We start from the raw sequence: 21,822 nt of genomic DNA, 5'->3' as shown, positions 1-21,822 counted from the left end.
GAAGCAAACCTTATTGGGGAGAAGGAGACGAAGAACCCATGAGGGAACCCTTTCCCTCTTCGTCCTCGAGGTAAATGGGGAGCGGAGTGTGCGCGATTTGGAGTGAGGGCTCTTATTTATAGGGAGAATGGCGAAGGTCGCAACGGCTAGTTTTTTTCGCGCCGTTGGGTAGTAATCCGAGTTGGATTAGGATTCCGTTTCAGTGTAACAGTTACATAGTGGTCTCCTACTCCGCTACTCGGACTAGGAATTGGATTCAACAGTGCGTACCGTTGGGTAATCCGAGTCGGATTAGGATTCCGTTTTAGTGTAACGGTTACTTAGTGGTCTCCAACTTGGACTAGGAATTGGATTATACCGTTAGAACTCGACTCGAGTTCGAACTGGGCCCGAAATTAATGTTAAAAAATTAGTTGGCAAAATTTAAAGCCCGTCTATTTTTTAAAAAATTTGAAGGTAATTTTTTAAATTGAATATTTGTATAACAACTAATTATTTTAAATTTTTAAAAAACAAGTAAAGTTATTTAACAGCTTGCATATATCCTTAATAAAAGAATGAATATTTTAACATGATATATATATATATATATATTAAAATTAAAATTAAAATTTTCTAAAACTAAAACTTTCTAAAAATAATTATAATTGGACTTAAGTTAAAACAAGCTAGATAGCTTGATCCAAATCCAACCCGGCAGAAACTTAGCTCTCATCTATAATTAATCCTTCATTCAATCCCATCCCATCCATCAATATTTTCCGCAACCTTTTTTTTTTATCTTTTTTTTATTTTAGCCTCCAACATTTTTTTAATAACAATTAGATTTCTAATCTGTAAATTTCAATTAAATCTCAACTATAAAAAAAAATATATCACAATTCTAAAATAAATTGTCATGCGGCGGAGTAAATATTTATTGGTGCCAACTTGGCAGTTTCTATTAAGATTAACGTGTTTTAATTGAAACAAAAATTAAAGTTTAGAAACGTGCTCGCAATTATAGATCGTCGTTTTTGGGCTGCTTCTACGGCCTAATATTTTTGGGGTCCTTCTTGGCCCATATTTTTGGCCCACAATATGGTTGTAAAGTTAAAGCTTCTACTTTCCATGGGCTTGGAAATAATTTCGCGATTCTTCTTGTTCCAGGGTGAAAAGGACCTAACACCGAACGAACAGAGTATATTTTATGTACGGAATTGAGAAGAAAAGCAGCTCTCTCTTCGCACTTCGCAGCTGAAGCTGAAGAAGAAGAAGAAGAAGAAGAAGAAGCACTCCAAGTAAGCTATCATCTATGCAGTTTTAATGAAATCAGGGTTTCGGAGGTTCTTTTAAGGCTTTCTCTTTTTCTTTTTCTGAATTTGTTTTCGGGTGTAAACTTATACCTATCTCAAAGAGGAGTATTACAGTTACTTTTTGTGAAAGATCTAAATATTCAATTACTGCTCGTCTCACATAATCTCAGGAGCCTCATTTTTAATCGCTACTTTTTTTAAAAAAAGCTACGTGAGAGATCCCGAGTAAAGAGGATTCTAGATGACTTCAAATTTAGGTCTCGTATTTGACTTAGAACCCTAATTTAGCTGCACAAATTTAGGTCTAGATCAATACTTGGCCTTGGAATAGCAGCTTATTGTGAACTTACGATAGAAGAATCCAATATCTAATAAACCCGATGTTGAAATCAATTTATAATTATAGCATTGATCGTATGCTTGGGGTTATTTACTGATCATGTGACACCACAGGCACCATCTCTGGTTGCAAATTTGCAGGATCATGAGCGGAGGCGGGTATACAGTGGAAGTTACAAACCTCTCCAGTAAAGCAGCCGAGAAAGATCTCTATAACTTCTTTTCTTTCTCCGGCTCTATCGAGCATATTGAAATTATAAGGTGATATTTTGTTTGCGGGCGACTAATGCAATCTGAAACCTTTGTTTTTCTTTGACTGACAGAGCGCTTAATCCGTTTTTGCATGTAGAATTGCTCGGTGTATGAAATTCCGCATTTGGAATCAATGATCTTGGCTTTTCACTGTTGTCCTGCAAAATTTACAGTTCATTAAATGGAAATCGTGGTTTCTAAATGAATCTCAAACCTCGGTAATTTGTAAAAGTTGTATCCGAGTTCCTGTTCCCATTCCCTGGTTAGCATTTAGTATATTCTTGCGTGTTTAAGGATTTTGCCGGTTTGATCTGTATGTCGTTGTGAACCAAAACAATTAATTATGCCCTGTTGGCCCTTTTTTTGCAGCCTAATAATTTCTCTTATACATTTTGAACCTAATTTTGTATGGCTTACCATGTGCAAAAATTGATCTGATCAAGTTATTTCTCACTCTTAGATACTACTGTTAATTCTCATCAATTGTATAATTAATCTGTTTTGTGATGCATTTCCAAACAGATCTGGGGATTACGGTTCTACTGCTTATGTAACGTTCAAAGAGCCTTATGCCTTAGAAACTGCAGTATTGCTAAGCGTAAGTTCTTGCAGGAAAGCCTGCCAACTGTGGTTGGTTATGTAAACTTGCACAACTACATTCCCTAGCATTGCAGGATATTTACGATGTAATACATTGATTTTCTATCTATGGATTTACTTCTACCTGTTCTTTATGCTTTTGTTTTAATAACAAAAATGCTTTCTTATATTCTAATTATTTTATTTTCCTGTCACACTTGTAAGGGAATAGTAATTGCATGCCACGATTATCTAAGATAGTGCAATTCTCTTGAATGTTGTCTTTGCTTTAATCTTAAGTTCTGCCTTTTGTGGTGTTCTGTTTCCAGTTCTTCAATGCTGGAAAATTCTCCATCTCTTTTTGTCTTTTGTTTTTATTTAATCTCTTTGTTTGTCTAAGCCGGCTCCCTGAACGAAATCTTTTACTTCATTCTTCCACGAACAAAGGCCAACGCATCATTCATTTTGTTGCGTTCAATCGGGTTTTAACTTAAGCTGTGATATTTATATTTGGCCAGCTGGTTATTTTTTCATTGATAGTGTTCTACCACCCACATCTTTATCTTTAATTATCATGATAGTACTTATATGAAAGCCCATTGACACCTGGTACTCTCAGGGAGCTACCATTGTGGATCAACCAGTATGCATAACTCGCTGGGGACAATATGAGGAAGCTTGTAATTTCTGGGACAGGCCCTCTTGGAAGGTTGAAGATGATACTGAGTCCAGTGTATGCATCTTCTTTTTATTGTTCTTCTTTTTATCGTAATTCTTAAGTACCTCTCAACATATTAACGTTGAAAATGCAAACAGACTGAACGGTCGTACCAGTTCAACACAACCCCGAGGGAAGCATTCACAGTGGCACAAGACGTGGTCAGAGCGATGCTCTCGAAGGGCTACGAGCTAAGCAAGGATGCTATGATCAAGGCCAAAGCTTTTGACGAGTCTCATCAGGTCTCTTCCACGGCTGCAGCGAAGGTTGCTGAGTTCGGCAAGAGGGTGGGACTAACAGATAAGATCTATGCTGGGGTCAATACGGTTCGATCAGTCGATGAGAGGCTTGGAGTGTCGCAGACCACTAAGTCGGTAGTATCGGCCACAGGGAGGACGGCGACCAACGTCGCGAACTCTGTCGTCAGCAGCAGCTACTTCTCTGCGGGAGCTATGTTGGTTTCTGATGCTCTCTCCAGGGCTGCGAAAGCCGCAGCTGATTTGGCCGGTCATGGTAGCAAATAGTGAAGGAGGGGAAAAAAAGAAAAGCCAGCGAAAAATGGCAAATAAGGGGTTTATGTAGGTAATGTTGTTAATGTCGGGCTATAAAATTGATGTAAATAATCTATTGTGGTACGTGAGCTCTATGTTAAACTACATATGAACTGCTAGGCAAAATTTTATATGGTATGAAATGTAAGAAATTACCTGACTGTACATTGTCTAATGCTAGAACATTTTGATGTTGCTATTGTGATTTATTGTTGACATCTTTAGTTTTTGGTAACATAATATGATAGATATTTGGGATCATGTTGATAAATCTGTTAATTTGAATACTAAAAACACTTAAAATGAAAATACAAAGGGAACAGGAGTTCACCTAAAAACTGGAGGAGAGGGACGTGATGACTGGAAACCAAGCTTTAACAAACTGAAAATAAAGTTACAAACTTATATTTGCAATTTATTACGTTTCTCTCTTTCAACCAACAGAAACCCTTAATAGGAAATACAAGAGGATCATCACACTTTAGATCCTTCCCACCAAAAAAAAAAACGAAAAAAAAAAAAAGAAGAAGTATATTTCTCCCTGGGAACCATTTCTCTCTGTGCTGTACAAAAATTACAACAATTCATCAAACACCCGTGCGCATTAGCCTGTAATGCCGACAAAATTTAAAGCAATGCTAAAATCTACAACGCTTTTTTTGGTTGGTTAGCTTGTGTAGCTAACTCGTCCGTCCAAATGCTAACTCTTTCTGACTAACCATGCATATCATTCTCCTTTTAAAGGTGGTGGTGCATTCCTTCAGCAACAAAGCGGGCATCGGACGAGCCCGTTCTCGTTGCAATCCGGGCATCGCCGGAACCCTCCGCCGCCCTTCTCGTCTTCCTCTTCTTCTTCTTCTTCCCCTTCCACGTAAACTTTACAGCTCCCGGAGCACGTCTCGCACGGCACGAACCGCACGCCGCCGCACCCGCGGCACGCCTCCGCTCCCTTCCCGGCCGGCGCCGGCGCCATCTGGCAATTCTCGAGGGCCTTCCCGAGCTCTCCGGCCTCGTGCATCTGCCGCACCTCCTCCGCCTCGCCGAGATACCGGCCGTCGGCGAACACGCGCGGCAGCTTCCCCGCGAAGCTCTTGCCCAGCACGCAATTCAGCTCCTCCTTGAACCCCGCGTGCATGGACACGTCCCGCTCGTCGACGCGCACGCCGTACCCTTGCAGTATCGCCCTCACGCCCCAGCAATCCTCGTGCGTTTTGCGCACTCCCCGTAGGCTGGTGAGGTATAAGACCACCTTGCGTTCGCCCCCCGGCGGGCACCTGCGCCTGCACGACGACGGCGCCACCTTCGCCGCCCTCTTCGCGTCGATCCTCTGCTGGAACGCGTTGATGCGGGCGCGCACGAGCCCGGAGAACTTGGGGTCTTTTCCGCGCTCGAAGAAAGAAGTGGTTAATATTTCTGGGGATCGAGGTCGAGGGGGGCGGAGGAGCGGCGGCGAAAAGTCCTCCTCCTCCTCCAATGCGGAGCGGAACGTGGAGAGGATGTCGGGGTCGAAGTCGGAGACGACGGACTCGCCGGGCTCGAGGAGCATCCAACCGGGCTTGGGGGCGAGGTCGCGGGACGTGTGGAAGGAGAAGGAGCGCTCCACGGAGAGGCGGGGGGTGCTGNGATCGGATCGAGGGGTAAGAACCCGGGCTTCGGCGGATCCCTCGTGGTGTGGAAGGAGAAGGAGCGGTCGATGGAGGGGCGGAGCGCGTCCTCGAGGCCCTCCATGAGCTCCCACGCGTTGATGATCTCCGGCGCGCGCGGCGGCGTCGCCGTGGGCGTGCGCGGCGGGAGCCGGCGCCGGCGCCGGATCCCTCGTGGTGTGGAAGGAGAAGGAGCGGTCGATGGAGGGGCGGAGCGCGTCCTCGAGACCCGCCATGAGCTCCCACGCGTTGATGATCTCCGGCTCGTTCGGCGGCGTCTTCGTCGGCGTCCGCGGCGCCCCGGGCCGGCGAGCGCCCGCGTCGTTGGCGCTCTTCATCATCGCCTCGTCGAGGAGCGCCGCCGCGGCGCATCGCTCGGGCGCGGCGGCTGCGGCGGCGCCGTGGTGGTTGTGGGCGTCGTCCCTGCTGCGGCGTTCGATGGGGACGGAGAAGCTCCTCGCGCAGGGGGAGCGGGCGCCTTGGCGGAGGTCGATGCGCGCTTGCTTCGAGCTCGTGCAACCCATAGTCGACGAAAACAGGGGAAAACAACGAACCCGGTATGCGCTAATTACTCTCTGAAAACATTCCAAGATCGAATTTTTCGATCGAAAAAGTAGGGATTTTGATCGCGGAGCAAGAGCGAGGGAGGGGGCGTTTGCGACCAAATAGGAAAAGAGCCAGAAAAGGAAACGGATAATTCAGAGGCCACTACTACATTCGGGGTGCTCATGAGGCCGATATCCACTTGCCCATTAATGGAGGAGGTGGTGGTGAAAGGTGAGCCATTGGAGAATTATAACGAAGAGCAAAAAATAAACAGGGGAGAAGGGTCTACAAATTCTAGAGAGAGAGAGAGAGAGAGAGAGAGAGAGAGAGAGACGGAGTCAAAGCTCGTCGAACATACAAAAGGAGTCGCCGCCCATGAACAACTCTATTATATATATAATATTATGTAATTGAATAATTAATTAAAAAGAAATTTTAAATAAATACATGCACGCGCAATAATAAGTCAAACTATAAGAAAAGCTCCGCGATGAATGTTTGACCATTTTCTCTATGCAAATCTCTGAAAAAATTTTGGGCTCAACTATGTGAAATTTTAATATGGCCCCAGCAGCTTTATTATTCTTATTATTTTTCAAGTTGATATTTTCTTAATGAATAAATTATTTTAGTTAATTAAGTAAATTGTTTTATCAAAGTTATTGGTATTCTACAGATTTAATAATTTTAAACTTTTTTAGTAAATATATCTAAAATAATGCTAAACGTAAAATTATATAATTACTGGCTTTATTTGAAAACGATTTGTAGTTATTTTCGAATAAAAGAATAACTTTTGAGGGTTGCATAATTCATACATTTCTGAATAAGAACGCACAAAAAGAGAATATATATTTTTTCTACAGTATAAATGCAGAAACTTTTATATATAACTTTTCACTATCGCTTAGTGATTCAACGAATCTACATTGTCCATATTAAACGGAATGAATTTATTAGCAATAAAATCAATTAGCAGGTAAATAGAGAGAGTTAGTTAGTATCAGTGCGTTAATTTGTTACATTAATATGTACTTGTTGTAACCTTCCAATAAGATTAATTCTGCTAATACTGGAAAAAAAAAAAGACACATCAGCAAGGATGTTATTACTTAACATTAAATAAAGAATGTTTCTCAATTCTCCATTAATTTAACTTTTGTGCGTAATTTCTCGGTTTCTAATAAATTGAATAGCTAGGACGGCAAAAGTGTGTGCTCGCCATGTTCTTTATTTGGCTCAATATTTTTCTTTCCTTTAAAAAAAAAAACAAAATCTATTTTAGTTTGCACTCCAAATATCATGGAACAAAGTGATTTTAATATGAATGAACAAAACTAAAGAATTTTTGTCAACAATCTAGGGGAATGACCAAATTTTTCTACTAATTAATGTTTGGTCGATTATTAGATGTTGATAATTTAAATATTTAAAGGACACAAAATAGTTTGATTAGTACTGTAATGGAACTTTTTTTAGTTGTTTTGTACATTAGTGCAATCAATAGATTCATGATAGGTAATAAAGAGCAAAATATTTTTCTCAAAAAAAAATAAAGAGCAAAACATGCACGGCTTAGGTAAAAAATGAATAAGGATCTTATAATAGATCACCATTGAATATGAAATATTAAAATATAATTTAAATTTTTAGAGTAATCAATTATTTAACATGATATTAGGGTACGTAGAAGAGGCTTTAAATACGAGTCCGCCTAGATTATTATCTCGAATTAAGTTTATGTAACAATATTTTGTCATCAGCGATTATTTTTAAAGTAAACCATGTTTTTTTTTTATCAGATATGCTTTTTTATTTTTCTATAAAATAGCAAAAACTATATCGTATCCTATTTATTGTAATATAATAAATGTGATATTATGCACAGAAATAAATATATATTTATTCATGGTACTTTTTAGGTACAACGATTTGAAATATTTCACTACACATGTCACGCATCTTCACACAATCGAGAGTGGTCATTTCTAACTATCGGTAAATTACGATTGTCAATTTAGAGGTTGGGGGTTCAATCCCTGTGAGAGCCTCACGCAAAAAAGAAAAAAAAAAATTGGCCATTTTCTATTAGAGCGGAACGTGCTACGCACAGAGGTGAGATTAGAATTTTTTTTAAAAAAAAAAAAAAAAGTTTACGATATCCATCATTTTGCTATTAACAAAGAGGAATAGTACTATATATCATAGGCCTAACTTAATTTCATGCCACATGTCAAACTCATCATAATTAATTGAATCCTCAAAAAATTATAAAAAAAAATAAATAAAAAGGATATGTCTGAGATGAGTATTAAAATAATTGAGGTTATTAGACCTCCTTGTACAAAGCGTCTTAAGAAATTTTCTATCAGTTGCAAAATCAAAGTTACAATTTTCTTTGAGGATTTTACATAAACAATATATACCTGCCGTGGTCTTTCTTCTTCTTTTCTTCCCCCCCTCTTTGTTTGCGTAATTGAGCTACATAATTGATAATTTCTTAAGTTATATATTCTTAGTTTTCTCACCAATCCCTCAAAGTAACGTCGTTTCAATTTCCAAACTATATCAGCAATATAAGGTTTACGAGTTCCTCAACCCCTTGCTAGCTCATTTTTGCATGCTATATATGTAATGCCACTGTAAAATTAGAAAACAAACAAACAACCTTTCATTCTAAGCGTAATTGTTTAGTTAATTATGTATTCCGCTCATAAACTTCAAATATCTCCCTATGGTTTCATAGTTTCTCACTTTAGTACCCTGTGGTTTAAAGTGTATCAAGTTAGTACCATGTGTTTTTATTTTTTATTTTTTAATTATCTATTTCGGGATATTTTTTTTCGTTAAATCAGTGACAAAGTTAAAACTAAAGAGTACTAAAGTGAGAAAGTACGAAACCATAGAAATACTAGCAGATATGGTAGCAGATATGGTAGTTACTAGCTTCTGCATTATATTATGTCTTGTTGTTCTTCTTCTTCTTCTTCAATGCTAGCAGATATGGTAGGTTGCGAAAGCAAATGAGTTGTTGCTTTTAATGCCCCAGTATTCCTTCTAGTTTATTCGTCTAAGCGACTAAGCGTATGTTCTGGGCTTTGAAGAGTACGACGCTCGGAGATACAAATGCATTTATAAAATTGTTCACAATTAATACACCAACCGTTCCCAGTAGTAAAAATTTTATGATTAGCATCTGAAAGTTAATTTCAAATTCGAAGTCTAGTTATTTTACATTTTTAACTAAACTTATTTTTGAAAAAAAGAATGAATTAGATTACATATTATCTTTCTCTTTCTCAAAAAAAAAGAAGGATGAAATTGTTCACAACAGTTGAAGTAAGTATTCGGTCGCTTACGTACGTGTGAAGTTCTCGAGCATGCACGTATGAGTTAGAGTTAGTTGAGATGGATTCTGCATTGGTTTGTTGCTAGACTCATTATTGTGCTTGCCATGCGAAACAGTTTGAAACCCCGCTCCATTAATTTTTTTTTTTTTTTTGAGAGATAGGTAGTACGCTACCCGCTTCGTTTATTTCATTTAGAAATAAATTTAGCTGGAAATGTGAATCAACTAGGATTCGAATTTGGATCTCGAATACCAACCACCAAGCCCTTCGCCACTTGCTTTAGGGATGGTCGGTACCCCGCTCCATTGTTAGGTCATTAAAAACCTGTTCTATACGAGGTAGAGGAAATGGATTCTCTAGTCTCTACTAGCGTGTTCCACATGGACCCGATAGTAATCTCAACCATCCATTAAAATGGGCTTAAGTTCATGTTTGTTTAACTGAAACTAGACTTCGGTTGAAGTAGACTGCGGTGAAAACTATTTTTTTTTTCGCTGTTTCTTTCGTAGTTATGAAAGTAAAATTTCATTAATTTTGCTCTTTATTTTGTAGAAAGTGTGTGGTGTAAAAATATAATTTATGTATAAATAATAAATAATTTAATTATTTAGTGGAAAGTGTGTGGTGTAAAAATATAATTTATGTATAAATTTTATATAAATATAATAAAAATAAATAATTTAATAAATAANATTTAAAATAATTAAATTATTTTTTATACATAAATTATAATAATACAACAATAAAATTATAAAGCAAAAAAAAAAAATTATTAATACTTAATTATTCAATTTTTATCATATTTAAATATACAAACTAAATAAAAAAATATTATAACTTAACTAATTAATTTTTATCATATTTTAAATACGGCATCTGAATAACAAAGTAATTAGTATCATAATTAAATATATTTAAATATAACTATTTTTACTTAGTATATTATTTTATTATTTTTTCTTCGCCTCTCTCCACCGTAATTAACTTCGGCTCACGATGGGTCGAAGTCAACTACGTCGTTTCAGGTTAACTCGAATTTCGACTGTAGCTTTTTTTACCATGAACCAAATAATAGAAGTAATCGTTTATGACGAAAACAACTTTCTCTCTCAGCACTTCCACCCTATAGAGAGGAAATGGATCAGTCACTGTAAGTTGTACTTCTGTAGCAATGTCTTGGCCCAAGCCCATTTTGAGCCCCCATGGGAATGTGCAATTTGGGCCGGGCCCAAATTACCCACGAGCAAAATGTCGAGGCGCTTGTAAAATAGTACATTCCCGAGGCATCTCAACGATTTTAATGGATCCACCAATATCAAATCGATCCGATCCGGTGCAAGAAGAGAGTATCTGATCTTAGCTCAACAAGAATCCCCTTGTTCTTATCCTTAACCACGCATATGATTCCCAGTTTAATCACCGCTAAAAACCATTCAGTTTTTCAAGAGCTAGCTTTTGCTACAAATTGCAGTGATCCTTCTTCGAGTGTACCCAGCACATCATGTTACGCTCCCCAGGTAAAACATGTGTGAAATATCCACAACTTTTCACATCACATGGCGAACGTACGTACAACAAATATACAATGCGTTTTTATTCCGAGCGCAGGGCTTGTTCAAGAGATCACAGCTGTCCGTAATTCATAATAACTATCTCCGCACAGATGCTTCAGTTCGATCCAGGGTCGGTCGATCGATCGATTGAAAAACACAAGGAGTATAACTACTTAGGCCATGGTTGAGCTCCACATTTTAAGTCTGGTGCATGCACTAGTTGCGTGGAAGCGTTTGTATGTTATTATTCATGTGCTAACTATAGGAAACTACCAATATAGTACGTGATACCTTACAAACTAGAGTCATAACTATTTTGAACCTATTCATAGACCACTTAGGCTCCCGTTTTACGTGTTGACCAGCATCCAATAACACAATTTACCGCACGGCACGTGATGAGTAACCTCATACAAAAGAGTTGACCTCTATGAAATCACACAAGAATTACTGCAACAAATGAATGGGGATTGGCTCATTGACTCTTCGTGCCTTGCGATCCACACTTGAAGGTACCCTAAGTTAATAATTGGGGTTCAACCCAAAACTTTGACCACTTAGGCTTACCATGATGTAGCTAGCTCGAAAAGAAGTTTACGAAAATTAAGTACACATCATATAGGACAATAGATCTCTATAGTATGGACTCAAAATCCGATCGATCACTTTCTGCCTGTATGTTTATGATGACCAAATTCAATACATATGTCCATCTTTTCTCTCTCAGTATTTCGTACCAAAGCACACATATTGATGCCGGTGAAAAAGGCTAGCTAGTAACGATGATGGTCAATATATGTGTATGTTATTAGTAACAGAGTTAATATCATCAATCATGAACTTAATTACTCCGCTTTGTATGTAAATTTAGTCGCATTTGATCATTATGAGAGTGGGGGAGGCAGAGGCCATTTGGGGGTGTCAGATATCTGAGTGGTGGCATTGGCACTGACACAAGAGAGACCAGACAATCTGAGAGGAAAAGGATCATCTCTGGTTCGCATCTGTAAACTTTTTGGTGTAAAAGTTCATCCTCAGCACTAGTTGTGAGGCTATTAGGGGTAGATGTTGCGATCCAACCATACCCCTCCATTTTCAAAAGAGCATCCGATTCTTAGTTTCTCTCTCTCTCTCTCTCTCTCTCACTAACACTTTTTATTCTCGAGCCATATTCGGTGCTCAATAATATTTTTTTTTTTTGAGAGATAGGTAGCACGCTACCTACTTCGTTTATTTCATTTAGAAATAAACTTAGTTGGGAATGTAAATCAACTAGGATTCGAACTTAGGTCTTGGGTACCAACTACCAAGCTCTTTGCCACTTGCTCGAGAGATGGTCGATGTGCTCAATAATATTTTAATACATCGCAGATAGGTTGAGTTGTGTGGGATTTGCATCCATGCACATTATGTAGAGTAAAATTTGCACAATCGAATATATATAATTTAGTTTTAATTTAATTTATAATTTTTATAAAGTTTGAAATTAAATATTGTAATAGCACTATTCTACCGAAATGGTGAAATAGTAAATCCAAGCTATTCCAGAATAGTCAAAAATAGCAAAGTTTGACCGGAATAAAATATCCCGGTTAAAAATTATTTCGTTTGACGGAATAGCGGGGATAATTTTTGTTATTTTCGCTTATATCCTGAACCAAACGGGACCTACGAAAACAAAAATGGGGAATTTTTCAGTTTTCTGGCATTTATGTAGTTCTTTATCTCTTTTTCTTTTCTTTTTTTTTTTTTTACTTTGTCAAAAACATTTCTTTTATCTCCTTGGTAGAGTCCTTTCATCTTCATCTCAGATTCTTTCTCTGACTTGGGTTGTTATGGCCATATATCGTACTAATTAATACTAGCAAACTACTTACTTTATCCAGACATAAAATACAACCGCATTGTACTACATCTCCCATGTTCTATCAAGCCGCACCAAATTATACAACCACATCTACTCTCTGTATGCAACAACAGAAAAAAAAAAAGAAAAAGAAAAAGAAAAAAGAAGCACTCATGCTAGATCATATGGTCGCTTATTATCAGAATAATACATCAATCTCATTCCGTCACTAAAAAATTACTCTGTACGCATAATTTCTTTTGTACTAAAATTATACATAATAAATTTACATACCGTTCAAAATACTACAAAGATATTTATAGATGTCAACAAAATATTTTTTTTTTCTCTTTTAAGTTAGAAATGATCGTCGGCTACACAGATACAAAAACCTATACACAGTTTAAGTGGGATTTGAGTACTCAAACTCAAAATTGGCACAGGTGACATACGATTATGATTGTCGATGCAACGAGGCCTCGAGGGGTACGGGGATCCCCTCGGATTCTCGGAGACGGGAGGTTGGAAACGTCACCATCTTCGGCTCCCGGATCCCCTTCATCTCTTTTTCTTTAATAATAAATAATGCATGCATGTTTTTCTTCTCTGTTTCCCCTTGTTCTTAGCAGGAGACTATCCCCTGCACCAGGTGCATTCTTGTCATTATTATTATTATTATTATTTTTCACGCACCACAGTGATCAATATCTCACAAGCAAAATTTATGCAGAACGAAATGCTAAATTACAGAAAACATGTTATCTAGCTAGATATTAGGTAATTCTAAAGTGTTATGGTTGTTTCTGAAGAACTGTTTATCAGATCGATATTTCGGATAGTATGAAGAAGTACTACTGCATATTATTAACAAGAGTGTTACGATTATTGTTGAGTGGTTAGATAATTGAATGATTTTTTTTCTTTTTTGGTAATAACACTAAGGAGGTGATGGTACATATATATACACACCAGGTGCATTAGGAAACTTTCTCATTCCCAGCATATCATATATGTGCCCCATCACCTCTGCTCCCACTACACTGCCCCAACAACATCCTGTTTCCTTTATCTCCTCCTCACAATGCCCAGTCCTTTCCCTTTCACCACCATGAGGGCTCTCGTGTTGGGCTTTTGACCAACCCATGTTTCACAATCAGATGACCTGCAACAATGGCTTCCCCTCCTCGTTCCTCCCCCCAAACTTCATACTCCAAGACCCTCATGATGATGACCCCCACCACCAACCCTTCAATCCCCTCTCCCCCATGTTACCCACCAACCCACAAGAATTTAGAGGTAACGAGAGCTGGACATGAATACACCCCCATGCATGTCACTCATGGTTTCTTACAATTAATTAAGATGGGTTTGTTGATTTTACGCAGGTTTGGCTGCAAATACAATGCTGGGGAAGAGACCCATATCGCTCGTGGGGATCGATGCATGTGAGGAGATGCACATAGAGGAGGAGCTCTCGGATGATGGGTCGCAAGCTGGGGAGAAGAAGAGGAGGCTTAACGTGGAGCAGGTGAGGACACTGGAGAAGAGCTTCGAGATGGGGAACAAGTTGGAGCCCGAGAGGAAGATGCAACTGGCCAAAGCACTTGGGCTCAAGCCCAGGCAAATTGCCATATGGTTTCAGAACAGGAGGGCTAGGTGGAAGACCAAGCAATTGGAGAAGGATTATGATGAGCTCAAGAGGCAATTTGAGGCTGTTAAAGCTGAGAATGAGATGCTCCTTGCCCAGAACAACAGGCTTCAAGCTGAGGTACATGATAATTAAATATTCTCTTTCACTGATAATTCTTTAGCACCCACTTGGTTTTAATTTTGGGTTAGCCCTTGGTGATCATGCACCCTACTAGCTAATATAAAGGTGGTTGTTTTAGTAAGTATGTATCTCTTATTTATGATGTATACTCATGATCCTTAATTATGAAAGAATTTAGAAAGAGATTTCTCAATTACGTACTGTTATTCTTATATATTGTTTAGTAACTTCATTTCTATATATATGCTGTTTCAGATAATGGGACTGAAAGGGAGAGAAGGATCTGAGCCCATCAACCTCAACAAGGAGAAGGAGAGCTCATGCAGCAACAGGAGTGAGAATAGCCCAGATATCAACTTGGATATCTCGCGAACAACACCACCCGTTAATATTGGAAGCCCCTCGAATATCAACGAAAACAGGCTTTTCCTGGGCCCAAATAGGTCCCCAAATACTACCCAGTTCCTCCCAATCCCCTCCAAATCCGAGACGCAATGCACCAACATACAAAACGGGATCCAAGAAGATAACTTGTGCAACATGTTTTCCACCATGGATGATCACCCTGCGTTTTGGACATGGTCGGATCATCAAAGCTTCCATTAATTAGTACTTGGAATTAATGCTCGATCGTAAGCTAAGTTTCTCTCTTTTTTGCATGTATTTAATTATTCATACATTATAGTATATGAAGGAGATTAATAGCTGTTAATATGAATTGGAGAGTGGGAGATAATTAACTATATATGTGAACAAATAGTTTATAATATATATGAGTTTAATATTTCTTCTCATTTTAGTTTATTAATTATCTTGTTATAAATTGTTCATGGCTTGTTACCTCGTGTTAGTTGAGGTGCGAGGTAGTTGTCAGAAGGGACATGTAGGGCCCATGTTGATGGCACGTGGTTTCTGCATCAACCATTGTACTTGCATTAGAGGGTTAAATTTCGAAATAATTCCACCCAAAAAAAAAAATTATGGAGATAAGTTAATTATATATTGATACTATTTGCTTTTTTTTTTTTAATTATTGAGACCAATTTATACAACAAAGTTGGCGAGTTTATCGTATGTTGCTTAATGGTCCATATATTTATGTAATTTATTTTGACAATAGAGAATAAAAGTCTAGCAATATTGTTTTACTTCATTGTTTTATAATAAAAAAAAGATATATATCATTCCACGTCGTACAGTAATGCATCACAAATTGTATAGAATGTTCCCTTCCAAATAATATTTTAATTGTTGCAAATTATTATTATTATTATTAATTCAAATCGCTACAGTGAAATGTCTTTGTCGAAAAAATGGTAACTTGTTAGTAGTCCTAAGCCCTGTTCCATCATATGAACAAAACATTATTGGATACCCTATCTCCTACAGAATTTGATTTTGCCAACCTAGCTAGCTATAGATCCCTCCCAACAAAGTGTCATATATATGACCCCTCACAAATGTCAGATGTGATATTAAGATATTTTGATCTATGTGCTGTACCTCAATCTAAGCAAATCACCAAAACCGTTTCACTTCCATTTACATGTTGAGCCGTGGAGAGAGCACGATCTTTCACGTCCACTTGTTATTGCATGTGATTCCACATAAAATAGTTAATTTCTTATCCTTATACACATTGTCACCTTAGCTCCAATACTCACTAATTAATAATGCATATATATCTTTTTCATCTTCTACTTGAAATTATATAAAATAAAATTAATATAACTCCAAATGATATGATATGTTATATCTAGTGTCACATGGAACCACCGATAGATAAGATTTAAAACGTCCCTCACAATGTTGTTGCAAAAACATGTTTTTTTTTTTTTGAGAAAATAGTGACACGCTACCTGCTTCATTCATCAAGTATTTGAATTTAGCTACAAGTAGTGAGGCAGCGAAGGCCTCCAGGCAACAAAATGTCAACAGAAAGTAGAAGAAGAAAAAAAGAGAAGTACGATAAAGACAATATCAGTCGTCAGGATGAAGGATGCAACAAACACCAACATCACCCGACTTTACAACTAGCGGCCCAATCTTTCACAAGTACTTCAATACGGTGGGCAGTAGAGATAGCGTTCGGAGGTAAGTTTCGAAAGATAACATTATTTTTTTCGTGCCAGACCATTCACCACGTAGCCACCACGATATTTGAGCTTTAGTGTTAGCCAAAGATCTCTGCGCAATCAACTTCTTCCAGTCGGAAATAACATCTTCATTAGTAGGGAAGGAGTGGGGATCTTTAAAGAGCGAAAAAAGTAAAAACTTGCTAACGACACAGCCCACGAACAAGTGATCAGTAGTCTCCAGACTATCAGCACAAAGGACACAGCCGCTATTTCCTGCCCATCCCCTTTTAAGCAGATTGTCCACAATAGGCAATCTCTTTTTTAAGATTAACCACAGAAAAATTTTGACTTTTGTCGGAATTTTCAGTTTCCAGATGGCCGGCGTCGTGTCATTATTGATACCGCCTGTCCTGATGAGCGAGTATACCGATTTGACAGTAAGTCCCATCTCCAATGGATGGCATCGGGCTGGTCAATAACTAGCTCGAAAGTTAGCGAGAGTGTTCTTAAATGCCCTAATGCACTGTCTACTATGAAGAGAGTTTGGTCTTGCCCCTCTTAGAATCTTTCTCCTCCTCCAATCGGAAGCTGAGAAACAATCACTGACGCGCACCACTTTATGGTCGACAAGTGTATGGATGTCACGGAAGTACAGCTTAAGAGATGTGTCACCACACCAACGGTCGGACTAGAAGTCAATGAGTAGTAGCCCATCTCCCAGTCCGTACTTCAGTCCACTTTTGAAAACATCTTTCAGATCTAAGACGTTTTTCCACCATTGCGAGGTCGGTCGAAAAGTTCATCCTTAAAAAAGGGGACGCCTTCTAATGTAGTATAATCCTCTGATCAACTTAATCTATTATAGTTTCCATTCGTTAAAGAAGCGCCACCACCATTTAGTAAGAAGTGCATCGTTCATAGTCGCCAAGTCCTTAATACCTAAGCCTCCTTCCTTTCGACTCATGCACACATTTTTCTAGGCAACCAAATGAACTCAGCCTGTAAAGCTCACCTGTCCACTCCAAAAGAAGTTCCTTCGCATCACCTCCATGCGTTTTAAAACTCATTTCGGTGCTTTAAATATAAAGAAAAAATGCATCGGCAAGTTCGAGAGAACGGAGTTCACCAGAGTTAAACGACCGCCTCTGGAGAGAAGTTTGGCCTGCCAACCATCTATTCTCCGTTGGAAGTTATTGGTAACTCCTACACAGTCTTCCTTTTTAAGATTCCCAAAGGTCAAAAGTAGACCTAAGTATCTGGCGGGCAGTCTGCCCACTTTGCACTCCAAGATATCAGAGAGTCGAGCATCTTTTCTACTCTTGCCCCCTATGTAAAATAATTCCTATTTCTCTTTGTTAATCTCGATTTCTGACGCCCACTCAAAAATATTCCACAAGAATTTAAGATTCCACATATATCTCTTTCTCGCCGCACAAAAAAATAAGGTATCATCAACATATTGTACTAAGGTAACGGAGTTATCCCACGTAGGTCCAATTCCTTTGAGAAGATTCGATTCCGTAGCCCGTTTAGTTATTCTGGCGAGGCACTCAACCACTAGAAGGAAGAGGTAAGGAGATAGTGGATCGCCCTGTCGCACTCCTCTTTTAGATTTGATCCACTTAGTAAGCCCCTAAGGCTCTGAAAACATCTCTCCATCTCCAGCTCCAGCCGATTATCAGCAGATCCATTATGACGACGATCTACCTTGGTCGAGGCTATTCTCCCCACACAGTCTGATCTTCCTTTCTCAGCGGCTGAACACTCTTCATGAGGGAACCTTTGGGCACCCACCTCCAACCATATGTCCTCCCAGCGCCAGGATTGGTAGAGCCCTTGGGCGTCTCCCTTCTCCTCAAGGGCGTATCCTTTTTTTTTTGGAGAAATAGGTAGCAAGCTACCTGCTTCATTCATTAGGAAAATGAACTAGACTTACATAATGGAGACAGCCGGAGCCTCCGAAGAAAGAAAGAGAGGAACAAAACAGGTGATCAGAAATAGGAAGAGAAAAAGCCAGATAAAAAAAAGAAAAAAAAAGTGACATAGTGATCAAGGGCGTATCCTTGCTCCTCAGCCGCTGAACACTCTTCATAGTTTTGTCTTGCTATTTTGATACTTTTGAGATGTGGAGTTGATGTGTTGCAAAAACATGTTACTAGTTAAAAGCTAGATATGTATTTGCTGTTATAATATCTTTTTTAAAAAAAACTTTAGTTTATTTTAATTTAACAATTGATATTTGGTTGTCAAAAGCTCTTAATTTGGATAGAGAACCAAAAGTCAGGCCCAGTTATCAGTCATGCATGGATATTCAAGTTTTATATAAAAAAAATTAAATTTGCACTATTAAAAGGGCTTGAAACGCTTAGTTTTAGTCATTATCTAGATTATAGAGAAAATTAAAGAACTGTAATACTTGGCGCATTTGATTTTTTTATATATATAGGAAAAACCATCCAATGGAAGTAATGTTTCAATTGGTTTCGATTGCACTCCATTCAGCATCATATTTAACACTTCCTTAATATTAATTGTATTTGATATATCAAACATGCATGGTCGAGTTAGGTCAAATTCAGATCAAATTGGGTTGTGTTCTTCTTAATTGTCTTCCATATATATTTTCATAAGGTTAATTGAGAGTTTACTTCTAATAGCTTTAATGAGTATTGTGTGCAGCATGGAATTCAACGAGGATCGTATTTCTTTGAAATTAAGCGTGCTAATAAATGACAATAATAAAATACTAATAATATAGTCAAAATTAAATAACACTGAAGAAGAAGTGAACAACTAACATATATATCCAAACATTCTTTACCAATTAATGCATGCCTTTATAATTGAAATCCAAAAAAAGCTCTCTCCATAATGTTTAAGTCATTAATAATTAAAAGATTAAAAATATAACAACTCGATCGACAATCCCATCTCTCTCTCTCATTGCTGTCCCTAAAGTACCATTTCTGCGTCCACCGCAGGAATTGATCCCTCCATGCATGCATGCACGTACGCACCAACGCACGTTTTAACTAGTGTTTGAATCCGAGAATGTGAGGTGTCCCGGTATACTTGAGCCACAAGTTCCCGTTGATGAACGGGCCCGCCGTGAACTGCGCAGCCTCCTGCCGTCCGATCACGTGATAGCCGCCCCACTTCACTCTGCCGCTGGTTCCGGCCCCGGGCCCGCGGTTCCCGTACTCGGCGTAGTAGATGGTATTGAGTCCGAGGGTGCCGTCCCATGGCATCCACCCTTCCGGACGGATGAGATCGCCGATCACCGATTCCATGACGACCGTCCTCGAGTGTATCTTCCAAGGCCTGCCGAGGTAGCTGGGGATCGTGAAGCGGTCAGGGAAAAGGCGGCGATCTGGCACGATGCGGCAATTCTGGATCACGATGCCGCTCGTCATCTTAGGGTCTGTGCGCCCGTGGGCGGTCACCGTGTTCTGCTGGTTGTCCATGGGCCGCCGCACGATGATGAGGCAGTTCTGGAGGACGACCGCGGAGTTGCCGAAGATGAAGTCGATGGTCCCCGAGATGACGCAGTTGCGGAAGAAGTGACGATGCGCTTGCGAGTACAGCGTGTCCTGGTACCCGTCGAACCTGCAGTTGAAGAATGCGGAGAACTCGCCCTGGCTTCGGAGCGCCACCGCCTGGTGCTTCTCCGCTCCCGCCGTGTTGCTGAACCCCATGGACTTGCAGATGAAGCCCGGCGCGTCAATCGCTAGCGCAATAAATTAGTCAATCAAAGAACGTTAGCAAGAAAAACCGAAAGAGAGAGAGAGAGAGATGTACTGAGATGTACTGAAATGTACTGATCAGTTGTGAAAATGGAGATACCGAAAGTGGCCGTAAGCATGGTGGTAATTCCATCGGCGTAGCTTTTGTGTCCGACGACCTTGGTCTTCTTAGGCCCATCGCCGTACATGTAGACGTTGCCCTTGTCCTTGGGGATGACTACATACTCCTGGTAGACGCCGGCCTTCACATAGATCACATACCGACCCTTGTATACCTTGGGGATGGCTTTAATGGCGTCGTTGATGGTCTTGAAGTCTCCGCTCCCGTCTTGCGCGACGACCACATTCGGCCTCAGGCCGACGTTGTTGCGCGACGCCAGCAGCTTCCGATCGCCCGCCGACAGCCATGTCGGATACCCTTGCTCGTCCCTCTCGTACGCTTCCTCCTCGTGAGCCAGAAGCCGGCGCCGAGAGTCGGTGCTGCTCTTGACCAGCGAGAGGTCGAGGCCCTTCACCACCGACCCGAGGCTCGTGATGATCGCGAGGGCGTTGCTGCTGAGCTGCGTGGCGTTGCGGAGGGCGTTGTCCATCGCCGATTTGAGCTCGGGGTTGTGGAACCCGTCGACGCAGTTGTCCAAGAAGGTCATCGACGCGGTGAGCCAGTGCTTCACGTCATCCGACCTGTTCAGCAGCCCTTGAAAGTCGCCCGCTAGATTGACGATGGCCCGAAGCTCGTCGAGGGAGTCGCCAAGGAGCTTCTTGCAGTCCTCGACCGCCCCCTTCGTCAGGGAGTCGTCGGAGCCTTTCCCGATATCGCCGGACTTCTGGGCGACGGCTTGCACCTCGTCGAGAGCCAGTTGGACGGCGGCCTTGATGACCTGGCCGGGGTCGGCCGTGTTGTTCACCGCCACGGAGAGCGTACGCTCGCAGGACTCACGGTAGAGGGTCGGCGCGCACAAGGCTGTGATGGACTTCGACGAAGTGACGAGATCGCCGCCAGGGGCAGAAAAGTTGTCCCCGGCACGGTGGGTCGAGCGCACGGTGACGGCAACCACGCCAACCACCGCGGCCACTAATAGTACCGCCGAGACGGCCCCCAGTAGGACCTTCTTCGCCATTTTTTTTCCCCTTTTTTTTTCGGTTTTTAGTTTCTCCTCTCTACAATCAAGAAGCGAAAATCAAACTATACAATTTAATTTTACGGAGAGAAGATATATAGGAATGTTATAAACTTTTATTGGAGCCGGAGCTCCTTTGGTTTATTAGCCTGAGGAAAGAAGTGAGGATAGGGCGGGTTTAAATAGGAAAAGGATTATAAAGCTACCACTATAATGGAGGGGCCTGTTTGACCGAGTCATTGGGGAAAGATGAGGACGAGGATTTGTTTGGAAGTTACACGTAAATTAAGGTGGCTTGTGTGGGATTTAGATGGTGGTAATCGATCTCTTCAATGTACTATTCCTGGAGGGTTGTTCCAGGTCTACAGGGGCTTAAAATAGTAAAACAAAAACATGCGGTGCAATAGAGTGGTACATCCCGAATGTGTGCTCAATTGATG

General features: G+C 40.2%; 3 protein-coding genes and 1 pseudogene across 5 annotated transcripts; 2 read left to right on the top strand and 2 right to left on the bottom strand.

Moving 5' to 3' along the window:
- On the top strand, window positions 1,141-3,943 carry LOC109706862 (binding partner of ACD11 1-like). 3 transcript variants are annotated; one of them, XM_020227873.1, is made up of 5 exons: window positions 1,141-1,280; window positions 1,749-1,895; window positions 2,409-2,484; window positions 3,085-3,198; window positions 3,282-3,943. In XM_020227873.1, exons 2-5 carry the CDS (start codon window positions 1,780-1,782, stop codon window positions 3,705-3,707), a joined length of 732 nt encoding a protein of 243 aa, XP_020083462.1. In that variant the 5' UTR covers window positions 1,141-1,280; window positions 1,749-1,779; the 3' UTR covers window positions 3,708-3,943. The 3 variants fall into 3 exon arrangements, with proteins under 3 accessions (XP_020083462.1, XP_020083463.1, XP_020083465.1); XM_020227874.1 differs by having other exon boundaries at window positions 1,172-1,280; window positions 1,776-1,895; XM_020227876.1 differs by lacking the exon at window positions 1,141-1,280 and adding an exon at window positions 1,984-2,104 and having other exon boundaries at window positions 1,753-1,895.
- On the bottom strand, window positions 4,247-6,241 carry LOC109726301 (annotated as a pseudogene).
- Window positions 13,687-15,169, top strand: LOC109726165 (homeobox-leucine zipper protein ATHB-13-like). The gene is made up of 3 exons (XM_020255616.1): window positions 13,687-13,968; window positions 14,058-14,440; window positions 14,699-15,169. The coding sequence occupies exons 1-3, from the start codon at window positions 13,815-13,817 to the stop codon at window positions 15,047-15,049; spliced, it is 888 nt and encodes a 295-aa protein (XP_020111205.1). The 5' UTR covers window positions 13,687-13,814; the 3' UTR covers window positions 15,050-15,169.
- LOC109726156 (pectinesterase-like) lies at window positions 19,320-21,527 on the bottom strand. Its single transcript, XM_020255608.1, has 2 exons — window positions 20,365-21,527; window positions 19,320-20,248 (listed from the first exon to the last, which is right to left on the bottom strand). Exons 1-2 carry the CDS (start codon window positions 21,380-21,382, stop codon window positions 19,554-19,556), a joined length of 1,713 nt encoding a protein of 570 aa, XP_020111197.1. The 5' UTR covers window positions 21,383-21,527; the 3' UTR covers window positions 19,320-19,553.

This window comes from Ananas comosus, linkage group 2 (assembly GCF_001540865.1).
Source record: "Ananas comosus cultivar F153 linkage group 2, ASM154086v1, whole genome shotgun sequence".
Classification (NCBI taxonomy): Eukaryota; Viridiplantae; Streptophyta; class Magnoliopsida; order Poales; family Bromeliaceae; genus Ananas; species Ananas comosus.
This window is presented reverse-complemented; position numbering and strand designations above follow the sequence as displayed.

Coding starts and splice junctions, on each gene's coding strand:
- LOC109706862 (XM_020227873.1), top strand. CDS start 1,780: ATGAGCGGAGGCGGGTATACAGTGGAAGTTACAAACCTCTCCAGTAAA. Junction 2,485..3,084: donor AAACTGCAGTATTGCTAAGC/GTAAGTTCTTGC, acceptor TGGTACTCTCAG/GGAGCTACCATTGTGGATCA. Junction 3,199..3,281: donor AAGATGATACTGAGTCCAGT/GTATGCATCTTC, acceptor AAATGCAAACAG/ACTGAACGGTCGTACCAGTT.
- LOC109726165 (XM_020255616.1), top strand. CDS start 13,815: ATGTTTCACAATCAGATGACCTGCAACAATGGCTTCCCCTCCTCGTTC. Junction 13,969..14,057: donor CAACCCACAAGAATTTAGAG/GTAACGAGAGCT, acceptor GATTTTACGCAG/GTTTGGCTGCAAATACAATG. Junction 14,441..14,698: donor ACAACAGGCTTCAAGCTGAG/GTACATGATAAT, acceptor ATGCTGTTTCAG/ATAATGGGACTGAAAGGGAG.
- LOC109726156 (XM_020255608.1), bottom strand. CDS start 21,382: ATGGCGAAGAAGGTCCTACTGGGGGCCGTCTCGGCGGTACTATTAGTG. Junction 20,249..20,364: donor CATGCTTACGGCCACTTTCG/GTATCTCCATTT, acceptor TTATTGCGCTAG/CGATTGACGCGCCGGGCTTC.